General features: G+C 36.9%; 1 protein-coding gene across 2 annotated transcripts in view; it reads left to right on the forward strand.

Annotated features, from left to right (window-relative positions):
* IPO8 (importin 8) overlaps positions 1 to 13,636 on the forward strand; it is a 67,855-nt gene extending 54,219 nt beyond the window's left edge. For both annotated transcript variants that reach the window (XM_004006750.5, XM_042247314.1), the window contains 5 exons: positions 16 to 236; positions 3,071 to 3,276; positions 7,997 to 8,200; positions 10,464 to 10,580; positions 11,638 to 13,636. In XM_004006750.5, coding sequence (XP_004006799.1) covers positions 16 to 236; positions 3,071 to 3,276; positions 7,997 to 8,200; positions 10,464 to 10,580; positions 11,638 to 11,735 — 846 coding nt within the window. In that variant the 3' untranslated portion in view covers positions 11,736 to 13,636. The remainder of the gene's footprint in view (positions 1 to 15; positions 237 to 3,070; positions 3,277 to 7,996; positions 8,201 to 10,463; positions 10,581 to 11,637) is intronic.
* The last annotated feature ends 828 nt before the right edge of the window (positions 13,637 to 14,464 follow it).

Below are 14,464 nucleotides of genomic sequence, written 5' to 3' on the forward strand. Positions count from 1 at the left end.
TCTTTTTTCCTCTAGTGCATTCCACTCTTCGTTCAACTTGTTTTGGAGCGATTAACCCGAGGGGTCAAAACTAGTGAGCTTCGTACTATGTGTCTTCAGGTTGCAATTGCTGCCTTGTACTACAACCCTGATTTGCTGCTACATACTTTAGAACGAATTCAGTTGCCTCACAACCCTGGACCTGTAACTGTACAATTTATAAATCAGTGGATGAATGATACAGATTGTTTTCTTGGGTCTGTGTCTTTTTCATTTTACACTGCATTTCTGTTCTTGGAAAGTTGACTTGTAATATGCATGTATAATAGCATATTGAAAGATAGTTTTTATCTCTAAGCATTTTTTAATGTACTGTTAATATAATATTAAATTTTTAGAGAATTAAGAATGTGTTTCAGGAGTATAATCTAGTGGAAAAGAACACAGACTGTGAAAATTAGGTTTATTACCCTTCCTCACTTATTTTTGACTTATGTGTATTGTTATATGTCTTGGCAACAAGAATTAAGTGTCTGCTTGGGTTCCTTGACTTTAAGTGTCTGTAGGTAACAACATTCTAAATGGAGTCATGTTTCTAAGGAAAGTACTAGTCTGGTAAAAATATGAAAACCTCAAGGAAGCCTGTTCTCAAATGTGAAATCAGAGGATTATTAGCTATAGTGTTGGTCCTATCCTGGTAGGAGAGTTCGGCTTTGTGTGAAACACTCTCCTAGCTTTCCAACACAGGAAAAGGGAGATCCTGTCATAGTTATATACCCACCTCAGGTGACCCGACGCATACAAGTGACCTTGTCGTGTTAGAATTTGAGAGACTGCTGATTAATTTAGAAATAACTAGTGTTCTTTTTACATCTTGCAAGATATCATTTAGAAAAATTTACTGAGGGGGAAGTAATTCCAGCAGGAGTGGTTTGAATATTACCAAGTAGTGGGGGGATGGTGGAGGCCTGAATTAGGATGGTGGAAAAAGAATAGGGAAACATACTTAAAAGCTGCTATGTGAATTCTTATTTTTCTACATATAGGAGACTAGAATTTGTCCCAGATTTAGATTTCTTACTAATACTTTGAAAGGAAGAGCATACTTTAGGAAGAAATTGTACTTAGTTATATCTGACAAAGGTTTACAGAGTAGAGATTTAGTCATTCACAGTTATATAGTTGTTGTTGCTTAGTTGCTTAGTAATGTCCAACTCTTTTGCAACCCATGGACTGTAGCCTGCCAGGCTCCTCTGTCCCTGGGGTTTCCCAGACAAGAATATTGAAGTGGGTTGCCATTTCCTTCTCCAGGGGATCTTCCTGACCCAGGGATTGAACCCACTTCTCCTGCATTGGCAGGCAGATTCTATACCACTGAGCCACCAAGGAAGCCCAGTTATACAGTTAGTAGCATCTATAAGCAATTTTCCAAAAATAGAAGATGTCTCAGCAATTATATAGATTGGGCATGTGTGGATTGTGCTCCCTTGGATTCTTCAGAGCACCACTCAATAATCATCTTTTGTACTGTAATCCATTTGACCCTTGGTATACACTACTAGGTAGAGGCTACATCAATGAGAAAGTCATCAGGTCAAGCACAGTACCTATTATAGTATACTACTTTGGCATTAGCAACTTGAATCAAGCAATGGAAATAATGAAGAATAACGGAAGCTATATTTGTTGTTAGGTTTGTTGTGTATTGAGGAGCGCATGGTGTATATTGGAGCTTTCTTGGTGGCTCAGATAGTAAAGAATCTGCCTGCAATATGGGAGACTGGCATTTGATCCCTGGGTCAGGAAGATCCCCTGGAAAAGGGAATGGCTATCCACTCCAGTATTCTTGCCTGGAGAATCCCATGAACAGAGTAGCCTAGTGGGCTACAGTCCATGGGGTCTTAAAGAGTTGGACATGTTTGAGTGACTAACACTTTTTACTTTTTTTGTTGTATATTTTGTTTTGAATTATTGCCAGTAAATTTTTTTGTTCATGCCTGTGTGAATGTTACACTAATATAGTAACCTTCTCTTCTTAATATTTTTAGTTTTAAACAATTTAGAAGCATTCATGTAAAAATCTTTGTAATGTATATTGTGTATTTGCTAAATTGCTTCAGTTATGTCTGACTCTGTGTGACCCTATAGACTGTAGCCTGCTAGGCTCCTCTGTTCATTGGATTCTCCAGGCAAGAATACTGGAAGGGGTTTCCATCCCCTCCTCCAGGTGATCTTCTGAACCCAGGGACTGAACCCGGGTATCTTATGTCTCCTGCATTGGTAGGTGAGTTCTTTACCACTAGCTCCACCATTGGTCAAACTTTTTTTCCTTCAGAATTAAGTTTTCCTTATCTTGTTTTATTAGCACAGGACATTTAATAGATTTACTTGCAGCTATTAAGTTCAGCAGGGCTTTCCAGGTGGTGCAGTGGTAAAGAATCCACCTGCCCGTGCAGGAGGCACAGGAGACCTGGGTTCCATCTGGGGGTTGGGAAGATCCTCTGAAGCAGGAAATGGCTACCCACTCCAGTATTCTTGGCTGGAACGTTCCATGGACAGAGGAGCCTGGCAGGCTACAGTCCATGGGATCTGAAAGAAAAGGGCATGGCTGAGTAACTGAGCATGCCCACATTAAGTTCAGCTTATTAGAAGTTGAGATTTTTAGACTAGCTTTTGGCACCTAGGGGGTTAGTATACAGTATAGTGTACCTTGTAGACCAGTGCAATGAATCAAAGTCTAAGGGACTTCAATTTTTTCACTGGATAGGAATTTTATGCTGTTATATACAGGTATTCTTACTTAATAAAACTTGTTTTGTCAAGGCCCAGTTGCAGCATTTGTATTAATCATAAATTGATATTACAGCAAGATTCATCATATCAATTGCAGGCTCCCATAGGTCTTTGGTGATGATAATTGGTTTGCAAAATTTGATTTACCTAGGAATTCATATCGTACAAAATAGTTTTACCTCTGTGTAGCTCCAGTGAATGAACCTTAGAGCACAACTTGGATGTTCCTTTTTGTAATTTCTTCAGAAATTTTTCTTATTTCTCATGTGCACACTTTTTTCCCTTTTGTGATTTGTAGGCATCATGATCGGAAGATGTGTATAATAGGACTGAGTATCCTTTTGGAATTGCAAAATCGACCTCCTGCAGTAGATGCTGTGGTGGGACAGATTGTGCCTTCCATTCTTTTCCTTTTCCTTGGATTAAAGCAGGTCTGTGCTACCAGACAGCTGGTAAACCGGGAAGATCACTCAAAAGCAGATAAAGCCAATATAGAAGAAAATGGTAAAGTGTTCTAATTGCAGTGAATGCTAGAACTGCTTTTTTTGAGTATGTGTTTTCTTTGAGTTTTAGACTATTTAGAAACATTAAATAGATTTACATTTCTTGGCCTGCTACATGTGTAACAAATATTTTGAGTTTGATTGACTGAATTATAGTAGTCCCTTCTTACCACAATTTTGGTTTTATGATTTCAGTTGTCTAAAAATGTTAAATGGAAAATTCTAGAAGTAGTTCATAACTTTATCTATTTCCCATTGAAGTATAGCTGATCTACAATACTATATTATTGGTTATACATTTAGGTCTTTAGTTTCAGATCTATAGCATATATAATAATTCACTGTTTTTATAGATTATACTATTTAAAGTTATCATATTAACATATTCCCTGTGTTGTTCAATATATCCTTGAGCTTATTTTTTTAAAACTTAATAGTTTGTACCTCTTAATCTCCTACTCTTGGCCCTCCACTTCCCCCTTCCTAATGGTAACTACTAGTTATTTCTCTGTATCTGTGAGTCTGTTTTATATCATTTCTTTCATTTTTTATATTCCACATTTAAATGTAACATATAGACTTACTTATAGACTCTGTAAGCATAATATCCTTCAGGTCTACCCCATTTTGTTCCAAATGGCAAGATGTCATTCTTTGTTTATAGCTGAGTACTAATCCACTGTATATCTCACCACATCTTCATCATCCATTCATTTGATGATGGACATTTGCACTGCTTCCTTATATTGGCTATTGTAAATAATGCTGCTGTGAACATTGGGGTGTGTGTGTATCTTTTTGAGTTATTTTTTAATATATGTGTATATACCCAGGAGTGAAATCGCTGGATCATATTTTTAGTTTTTTGAGAAACTTTTCATACAGTTTTCCATGATGGTTGTACCAGTTTACATTCCCACCAACAGTGTGCAGGGGTTCTCTTTTCTTTATATCCTTGCCAACGTTTGTTATTTCTTGATAGCCATTCTTCCTGAGAGGGGTGAGATGATATCTCATTGTGATTTTGAGTTGCATTTCTCTAGTGATTAGCCATGTTGAATACCTTTTATGCCTATTCAGATCTTCTGCTCATTTTTTAATTGGGTCAATTGGCTTTTTGACATTGAGTTGTATGAGCTGTTTATATATTTTGAGTATTAACCCCTATCATATTATATCATTTCTTGTACTTATTGGTTGTCTTTTCATTTTATCAATGATTTTCTTTGATGCCCCAAAACTTTTAAGTTTAATCAGGTTCCATTTGTTTTTGTTTTTCTGTCCTTTGCTTTAGGAGACAGAACCCCCAAAATATTTCTGCAATTTATATCAAAGAGTGTTCTGTTTTTCTGCTAGTAGTTTTATGGTTTCTGGTTATACATTTAGGTCTTTAATCCATTTTGAGTTTATTTTTATCTATGATGTGAGAAAATGTTCTAATTTCATTCTTTTGCATGTAGCTGTCCAGTTTCCCCAATATGCTTATTATTGAAGAAACTGATCTTTTCTTGTGTATTCTTGCTTCTTTTGTGGTAGGTGAATCAACTCCAAATGTAGAAGTCTATTTCTGGGCTTTTAATTCTTTCCCATTGATCTTTGTGTCTGTTTTTGTGCCATTACCATACTGTTTTGATTACTGTAGCTTTATAGGATAGTCTTAAAGCACTTGATACCTCCAACCCTGTTCTTTTTCATCAAGGTTGCTTTGACAGTTTAGGGTTTTTTTGTGGTTCCATATAAATTTTAGGACGATTTGTTCTAATTCTGTGGAGGGTGTCATGGGTATTTTGATAGGCATTAAATCTATAGATTGCTTTGGTAGTATGGATAGTTTAACAATATTAACTCTTCCAATCCATAAACACAGGATATCTTTCCATTTTTTGGTATTTTCTTCCATTCTGTCTTCAGTGTTTTATAATTTGTAGAATATAGATCTTTTCACTTCCCTCAGTTAAGTTTATTCATAAGTATTTAATTTTCTTCAATACGATTTTGAATAGATTTGTTTTCTTGATTTCTCTTTCTGCAACTTTACTGAATTCATTTATTAGTTCTAAAAGCTTTTTGGTTGAGACTTTATGGTTTTCTATATATATTATTATGGCATATGAAAATAGTGACAGTTTTACTTCCCTTCCAATTTGGATTCCTTTATTTCTTATTTCGTTTTCTTGTCTGATTGTGATGGCTCACCTCCCAATAGTATGTTAAATAGAAGTGGCAAGGGTGGGCATCCTTACCTTGTCCCTGAATTTAGAGGAAAATCTTTCAGCTTTCACTGTAGCATATGATGTTAGCTGTGGGTTGGCCATAAACAGCCTTTATTATGTTGAGATATGTTCTCTCTATACCTACTTCGATGAGAAATTTTGTCATGAATGGATGTTGAATTTTGTCAAGTGCTTTTTGGTAGGTATTATGATCATCGTGTGATTTATTCTTTTTTTATGTGGTGTATCACATTGATTGGTGGATATTGAGTCATCTTTGCATTTCTGGAATAAATTCCACTGGATTGTTGTGTATGATCCTTTTTATAAGTTGTTGAATTTGGTTTGCTGATAATTCCGTTGAGGATTTTTGCATTGATATTCATCAGAGATATTAGCCTATAATTCTCTTTCTCTTTTTTTTTGGTAGTGTCTTTGCTTTTGGTGGCCCTGTGGAATGAGTTTGGGAGTGTTCTCCCTGTGGAATGAGTTTGGGAGTGTTCTCCCCTCTTCGGCTTTTTGGAATAGTTTGAGGACAGGTATTAGCTTTTCTTTATACATTTGGAGGAGTTTTCATGTTAAGCCATCCAGTCATGGACTTCTGTTTGCCGAGAGTTTTTTGATTATGAATTCAGTTTACTAGAGTGATCTCTTTATTCAGATTGTCTATTTCTTCCTTATTCAATTTTGGAAGGTTGTATATCTCTAGAAATGTTTCCATTCCTTTTTGGTTGTTCAGTTTGTTGACTTATAACTATTTGTAGCATTCACTTATGATTTTTTTGGTATCTCTGTGATATCAGTTGCAATTTCTTTCATTTCTTGTTTTATTTATTTGAGTCCTCTCTTTTTTCACCCCACTATAGGCTTATGCATTTTGCTTATTTTTCAAAAAACAGTTCTTGATTTTTTTCTACTATATATTTTTGGTCTATTTTATTTATTTCCCCTCTAAACTTTATTATTTCTTTCTTCTGACTTTGGGCCTTGTTTGTTCTATTTTATTCTTTTAGATGGTAGGTTAGGCTGTTTATTTGATCTTTTTCTTGTTTCTTGAGGTAAACCTAAATTTTGCCGTGTTTGTAAATTTGGAAAGTTGTGTTTTTGTTTTCATTTGTCGCAAGGTATTTTCTGACTTCTTTTATGATTTCTCATTCATCCAGTGGTGCTTTAGTAGCATGGTGTTTAGTCTTCATGTGTTTATGCTTTTCATTTTTCTACCTGTGATTGATTTCTAGTTTCATAGTGTGGTCTGAAAAAATGCTTAATGTAATTTCTGTCCCTTTACATTTGCTGAGACTTATTTTGTGGCCTAGCATGTGTTCTGTCCTGGAGAACGTTCCACATGCACTTGGAAAAAATTTGTATTCTGCCATTTTGGGATGTAATGTCCTATAGATATATGTTCAGTTCAACTGGTCTAATGTTCACTTAGACACGTTAGAAAAACCACCAAACTACATTTCCGTCTGTGTGTGTCTTTAACCCTGAAATTAGTTTCTTCAAGCAATCAGAATTCTTTTTTTCCAGTATGTTGCACTCTTTCTAATTTCTTACTTTGGTCTCTCTTGGCTTATAATTATTAAGACTTGAGGGAAGATTTTTTAGTAATATCCCAGACTTTCTTATTGAATTTCCTACTTAAGTGTATGACGATTAACCAACAAAGGTATCTCTTGCTGTCTTGTTATTATCCTTTATATATAGTTTTTTTTTTTTTCCGTGTATGTGGTAAAAACTATGGTTTCTTGCGTTATCCCTAAAATTATTTTGCAGCTTAATCCAAGTGCTTCAGTATGGTATGTTTTATAGAACTAGATTTAGATTAATAATGCCTGGTGTAAGTTTACTCCAGGTTTTTCCTCTTAGATTGATTTTTGCCCTGCATTTACTATCTTCCAGTTATTTACAGTATTGGTCTGCCTGGAACAGACTGGGCCTGAAAATAGAAACTAATCTATGGAGATACACAGTTCAGCTATCTACTTTTTAACCCATGTGTAGCTGATTATTTTTCTTAATATTTCTAAACTTTTCTGTTTCTGTTAGCGGAAATGACCTCTTCATTTGAATATTTCCAAGCAATTGGTAATTCTTAATATCTTGGTTAATTGTTAAGAGACTCACATTCTCAATGGGAGGTCATTGTTATTTAAAACACATGTACTGAGTACACAATCATTTTATGTCTTTTTTTTACAAAAAGGTTAATTTGGGAATCTGTGGCTAAATAGTATTTATGTTAATGGATATGAAGCAGCCATTGTTAAACAGTAATAACAGTTCATCTAGATCACAGATTTAGAGATAGTTAGAAATTGTTTTAAATGAGGAAGATAAACTCATTTTCAATTTAGCAAGCTATAGTAAAGGTAAGGTTTATTTTACATAAAGTTATTTGATAGTTTTTCCATTTCTAGAATGTCACTTTATAATTTTTGTTTTCATTTGGATTATCTTTTGTCCTTATGTGATTTGATTACTTTTGAATGAATAATGGATTCACAGAAGAGATTTCAAGTGATGAAGAGGAGACTAATGTAACTGCTCAAGCAATGCAGTCAAATAATGGAAGAGGTGAAGATGAGGAGGAAGATGACGATGACTGGGATGAAGAAGTGTTGGAAGAAACTGCTCTTGAGGGATTCAGTACTCCGCTGGACCTTGACAATAGTGTGGATGAATATCAATTTTTTACACAAGCTTTGCTGAGTATGTTGTTACTCCCTGAATCGTCAGATATGTTTTTCATTTCCATCTTTTAGATGTTGTTTTGGGGTCTACCCCAAATTAGTTTAGAATTCCCTGTAAAAATTGTATTTATTTTTAATTATAGAAATCCCCAAACATACATAAAATGAGAGCAGATAGCATACTGTCAGGGTAAGATTGCAGGATATCCTCATAAAAGTAATTTAAGGCAGAGTAGCTATATATATTGTTCATCCTCTAGGTATAAAGAAAGATTTTTACAGAATGAAGTATCTCACATATTTTGCTTAAAAATTGTGGCCATAAACTTATCAGCAATTCACAGTCCCCTTGGGAAGGAATGGAGTCCATAAGAGAGTACATTTTTAACTATATAAGCAATATATCAGTTTTGTACAGGACAGGACATTAGAAATACAGTTAAAGTACTCATAAAAGATTGGAAGAAAATACTGTCATGTAAGATCTACAGATTACAGAAACCTATAAATGAATAAGACCAATAACCTAGTATAAGAATGAGATATATAAATAGAAAACTTATAGAATTAAAAATAAGTGATAAACCAATGAGAATATATGGAAAATTATTATAAACAAGTTATAATGAAAAGAAATCCCACTATATGGGTTGCTTGATAGTTGCATTGTATTTCTATGGCAGTATCATAATTTAGCTTATTTCCACTGATGGACATACAGGATATTTCCAGTTTTTTGTTTCTTTGCTGTTGTAAAGAATATTAAATTGAACATCCTTGTTCAATTTGAACACCAACCCTAAAATATTGTTGTTAATACTAACAAGGTAGTGGTAGCCTAATATACTGACATTATGTAGTATGCCAGTGTATTGTTTATTACAAATACCATTAATGAATCACCTCTGTGTTTTATTGAAATTTAGCAGGAACAAGAGGTAGAGAGTCCAGGGAATGATATTCCAAAACATGTGGAAGATAAAGAGCATAAAGGTGGAAATTGGAATGCAGAGGGTGTGCTCTAAGGCGCTACTGGACCTGGGTGTCCACCATAACCAACAAAGAAGCTCTTTGGTCTTGGGTGGGATCTCAGGATATGTATTTTGAAAAAGCTCCTCAAGAGATAGGCAACCAACTTTGTTCAGTCAGCATATATAGGGACCACTGCTTAAGTCTCTGTGAAGTGTTAGAATTGTACCAAATTGTACCAGCCTTGGATTCTGGACTGAGGTGGTCTTTATCCCATTGCCCATTAGAGTGTTGTTGAATGTTTTTGTATAAAGAGGTGATTTTGGGGATGTGGTAGTTTCTTTCAGGGGTATTATCTATTGATAATGTCCAAAAAGAACTGAAGTGGGCTAGACTTGGGAACCAGGTGTTAGGAAATTGCTTTATGTAAGTAAGGCCCTCGAGAGAAAGGGTGGCGTTTGATGAAAAAAAGCATATAGGTGAAAACCATCAAGAAAGAAGCACAGAATTGGATGTGCAGGGGGTATGATAGTGGTTGACCAGGAGACTGATAGAACTAGTGATGGAAATGGGGAGATCCAAAGAGAGTTTGAGAGGTAAAATGTTACATTTGGTTACAGTTGTGCTGAGTTGCAGGTGACCTATCCAATGTGAAAGTCCAGGAAGTTTAGTGAACAGTTTTGCCTAAAGGTACAAATTCGAGTTTTTGGTGTAGATGCAGGTAGCATGTGGCATGTGCCAGCAGCATGAGAATTCCTGAGGAAAATGATAACAAGTGAGTAAAGTGTTTCCCATGATCTGGACTTTAGGGAGCTTTCATAGTTAGTGAAACCCCAAGAAGTGGAGGAGATGGCAAAGGAGACAGAGAACTAGGCAAGGGAGAGATTTGTGGTGTTCCAACCCTTCTACAAGGGGCTTCCCTCGTGGCCCAGCTGGTGAAGAATCCACCTGCAATGCAAAGACCTGGGTTCGATCCTTGGGTTGGGAAGATCCCTGGAGAAGGGAAAGGCTACCCACACCAGTATTCCGGCCTGGAGAATTCCATGGACTATATATAGTCCATGGGGTCGCAAAAAGTCGGGCATGACTGGGCGACTTTCACTTCACTTCAGCCTTCCTTTGTAGCCCCACATAGGTTGAGTACTAAAGTGAGTACTCAGGAGTCATCCTTTGTTGGAATAAGTTTTATCACCTATTGTCTGTTATCATTTCATTGTAATTTGATTATATCATTAGTTATTATCTGAAATAATAATTGTCACTGGACTCCCTTATCATTCCTTCTCCCCTGAAACACCCCTGCATTACAACAGCTGTGCAGAATCGGGATGCTGCGTGGTATCAACTGCTGATGGCACCGCTCAGTGAGGATCAGAGGAGGGCGCTGCAGGAGGTGTACACATTGGCCGAGCACCGGAGGACAGTGGCAGGTCAGCCAGCATGATTTTCTGATCAGAGTGCATGTGTTGGTAGTTAGCCTTTATTTTTACCAGCCTCTAAAATTTGGTTTTAGAGGCCAACCTTTCAAGATAATAAGAAATTATCATTATTTTATGATTTTTTAATCACTTACGATAGCTTTGCAAAACACCCTGTGTTAATATCTGTCTTTAGTAGTGTTCTTATTCACACCTTTATCCTATTTTGGAGCCAAAGCTAAGACATAAAGGTGGGATGAATCTTGCTGAAGGAGAGTTAACCAGCTGGGTCACCCACCTAACCATCTAAACAGTGAATCAAAGGCATTTTATGAGTTCTTATAAGGACCTTATATTTCTAGAAATGAAATACTCTCCATTTCTTTTTGTTGGGCTTTATGTAGAAGTTGGTGATTCTTGTTGATTTTCAGTTTTTGAGATGGAGAAATTATTTTACGCAGATATTATTATGGCCACTTCTGGAAAATTAATGGAAGATTTTGTAATTACAGAAGTATTTTAGTGGAAGACAATATGGAATAGGAATCTAGAGTTTAGAACCCAGCTTCTTCTGCATGGACTTTAGACTTCAGTCCTGCCCAGATTCTGTATCGCCTCTCCTGATGGGAGAAGTGAGTGTGCCCTTTTAGGGGTAGACACTATGGCTTTGAGCCTTGTTTTTATATTGCTCAGTTTTAGCAAACAGTTGTTCCAAAATAGGAATTATAATTGCAGTCATTCCTCAGTATCTTCAGAGGGGATTGGTTCCTAGGCTCCCCTCAAATACCAAAATCCTAGGATGCTCAAGTTCCTTGTTAAAATGGTGTGGTACAGTGGGCCCTCTATATCCTGTGTATCTGTGGGTTACATATCCCCAGACACCTGGACGATTGTACTTACTGACATGGGTTTGTTAAAGGCTAGTGTTCAATTGGGCAGAATAATTAATACCACGATTCACATTCCTTCACAGTGCTAACTCTAAAGAATCTAGCTCCTTTGAGGATATTTCCAACTTTGTTACCTTAGATACTCTTCTCTTTTCCCTGCTTTCTCTTGCAAATTCTAGAGGCAAAGAAGAAGATTGAACAACAGGGAGGCTTCACCTTTGAAAACAAAGGAGTCCTCTCTGCATTTAATTTTGGGACTATGCCTACCAACAACTGAAAGAAGGAACATCAACTGACCAAATGTCATCGTTACATTGAACGTCAGCGGAAGGAGAGGGTCAGCAGAGCTGGGGAGGGGCTGCTGTTTGTGCCACCTGCTGTGCCAGTTACCGCTTGGCATCCGGCAGCACCTTTCTCTGCCCCTGTGTCCCCTTTGATCTTTCTCACCCTGAAATATATATTTTAAGCAGCTGCTGTAATGTATGGAATTAAAGAAAAACAAAATCGTAGGACTGAAAAGGACAAAGCATATGCTCCAAAGGATGAACGACCAAGGTGGATTTAGAGGATTGGATGGAATTGCACGTCTCAGGTTTTGCCATGCAGAATCAATGGATTTATGCGAATAACAGTGCCTTCTGTTGTACATGAATTATCTGAAAAAAATTTTTTTGGAGTGTGTTGCAATTTTTTTTAAAGCATAAAACATATTTCTAGATAAATGTAAACCTTGGCTGTATGTTGATTTATTCTGTATTTTACTATGTGAATTTCCTGTTAGACAGTTAGCTACAAGTCACTCTGGTTTCAAAATCATCACTGCTCCCCTTGACCCCCTGCTGCTGGGGGCTTTCTTCAGGGGTTGTACAATATGCACTGGCTCTGGTTTTTCATAATGTGTTTTTTCCTAAAGATGTGGCTTTCCTAAGAAGTGTCTTATTCTCTCTTCTGTCATATTTTTCAGCCCTGAAAGGGGTAGTATTTCTTTTGAATCAATCTATATGAGTATGGATTTCATTCATAACCTGGTAAAGTTCAGGACTCAAAAATTTCTTGGCAGCAAGTGGCAGGGACTCCTTAGTCACTGGAATTAACAATAAGTCAGAGTATTTTCTGAATCATGTACTTAATTATGCAGTTAATTGATAATTATGCTAAAGCACATTGAACTTCTACGAGAAAGGTGCTGTATAAGTATGCTGTCTTTCTGGATGGGAGCTTGCATTGTCAATAACTTATCATTCCAGCTGTGTTGGACCTGGGTCCAAAACATTTTGTAACAGTATTTTTTATCTAGGAAAAAGACCCAAGTAAATCTAACTTCTTGCTTTCTCACACATCTGACTTTTCTCCTATCTAATCTGAACTGAATCTGTTTTTATTTTAGCTCAGATTGGCTTCTTCTATTTTTCAGGGGTTGGGATATTGGTCACTGCACTCTTACATTGTAATGATGCAAGATAGCCCATGAGAAATATTACAGATAGAGGTTACAGCTGTTTTTCCGAACTGATTCAGTGCCAGAACATGGGTCATAGTGTTTTCATTCTGTAAAGTGAAAATGGATTTTCAGAACTTAATATATTTCTGGATATGATACAGTTGTCCTTTTTTATGAAATGTTTGCAGCTTATATTTTCCATCAGTGACTGGAGGAATTTCCTCCAGGTGCTTTCTAGATTACCATCCCTTGTTAATATGAACTCTTTTTAGAATTTTAGGTTATTTAAGTAGATTTTACAGAAGTAGCCCAAGAAGCCATGAGTTTCAGTTAAATGATCCCCTGCTTTCCTCTGCCCTACTCTTCCCAAGGCACTGATGCTGAGTGTGCCAACTGGGAGTTAGAAGAGAAAGATGGCATTGGGGGAAATTGTTAACATCTTAAGCTTTGAATCTCTTCTTATTCTCCTTATGTCCCAAATGATTTAATTTTAACATAATATGCCTTCACACTGGATTGTAAAAGGCATGTGATTTTATTTTTGTGGTGTATTGTCTCCTGCAGTATTAAAGGGAAAGAAGTGTTAATGTGCATCATCCTATCTTGTTTTTGAAGCCAGGGTAGTTGTACAGTTTTGTTACCAGCAGTGCTAACCTGAATGTGATCTGATAACCTTGGAAGTGCAGGAACTCATATGAATGTAAAATAAAATGTGGGCATATTCCCAGGACCCTGAACTCCTCTGTGTGAAATATTTTCTGAAACACCCATCAGGATGTTTTCCTGACTCCTGGGGACCTGAAGGAAGGTGGGCATAGGTTGGGAAGGATAACAAGGGCTCATCAGAAACGGCTAAAGAATGGGGAGTGTTTGGGGACAAGAGCCCATCTTATAAACCAAGGTATCCAAATGAGAACTGCAGATGCTCTGAAAAAGCAAGATCATTCAACCACATTAGGACCCCGAAGAAAAGGAAAAGATGCCTGTGGTGGAGCCATTTTCTGATGTATATGTGCATGCTTAGTCATGTCTGACTCTTTGTAATGCCATGGACTGTCGCCCAGGTTCCTCTGTCCATGGGATTTTTCAGGCAAGAATTCTGGAGTGAGTTACCATTTCCTCCTCTAGGGGCATCTTTCTGACTCAGGGATCAAACCCAAGTCTCTTGTGTCTCCTGGATTGGCAGGTGGATACTTTGCCACTGTGCCACCTGGGAAGCCCCAGTTTTTTGATGGGTGGCCATCAAATTAGGAGCAGTTGAAACTGAGTGGAATGGTAAGTGCTGGCCTTTTGATTCTCAAATATTTACCTAGCATGACAGTAAGCTCCTCCCTACCTCTGATTTATGTTAAGACTGCACTGAACCAGTAAACTGTTAATCTGTGAAAATTACAAAGAAAACAAATTAGGTTATTTGTTTAATATAGTGAATCACAGTCCAGTTTTCTGTTCAACAGTGGAGGTTGAACATTGCAATACATTTATGGAGGAAATCAAAGGAAACTTCTCCATGTGATCAGAGGCTGCCAGTTTTGTGTGTGTGTGTGCATGTGCACGCATGCACG

This window comes from Ovis aries, chromosome 3 (assembly GCF_016772045.2).
Source record: "Ovis aries strain OAR_USU_Benz2616 breed Rambouillet chromosome 3, ARS-UI_Ramb_v3.0, whole genome shotgun sequence".
NCBI lineage: Eukaryota > Metazoa > Chordata > Mammalia > Artiodactyla > Bovidae > Ovis > Ovis aries.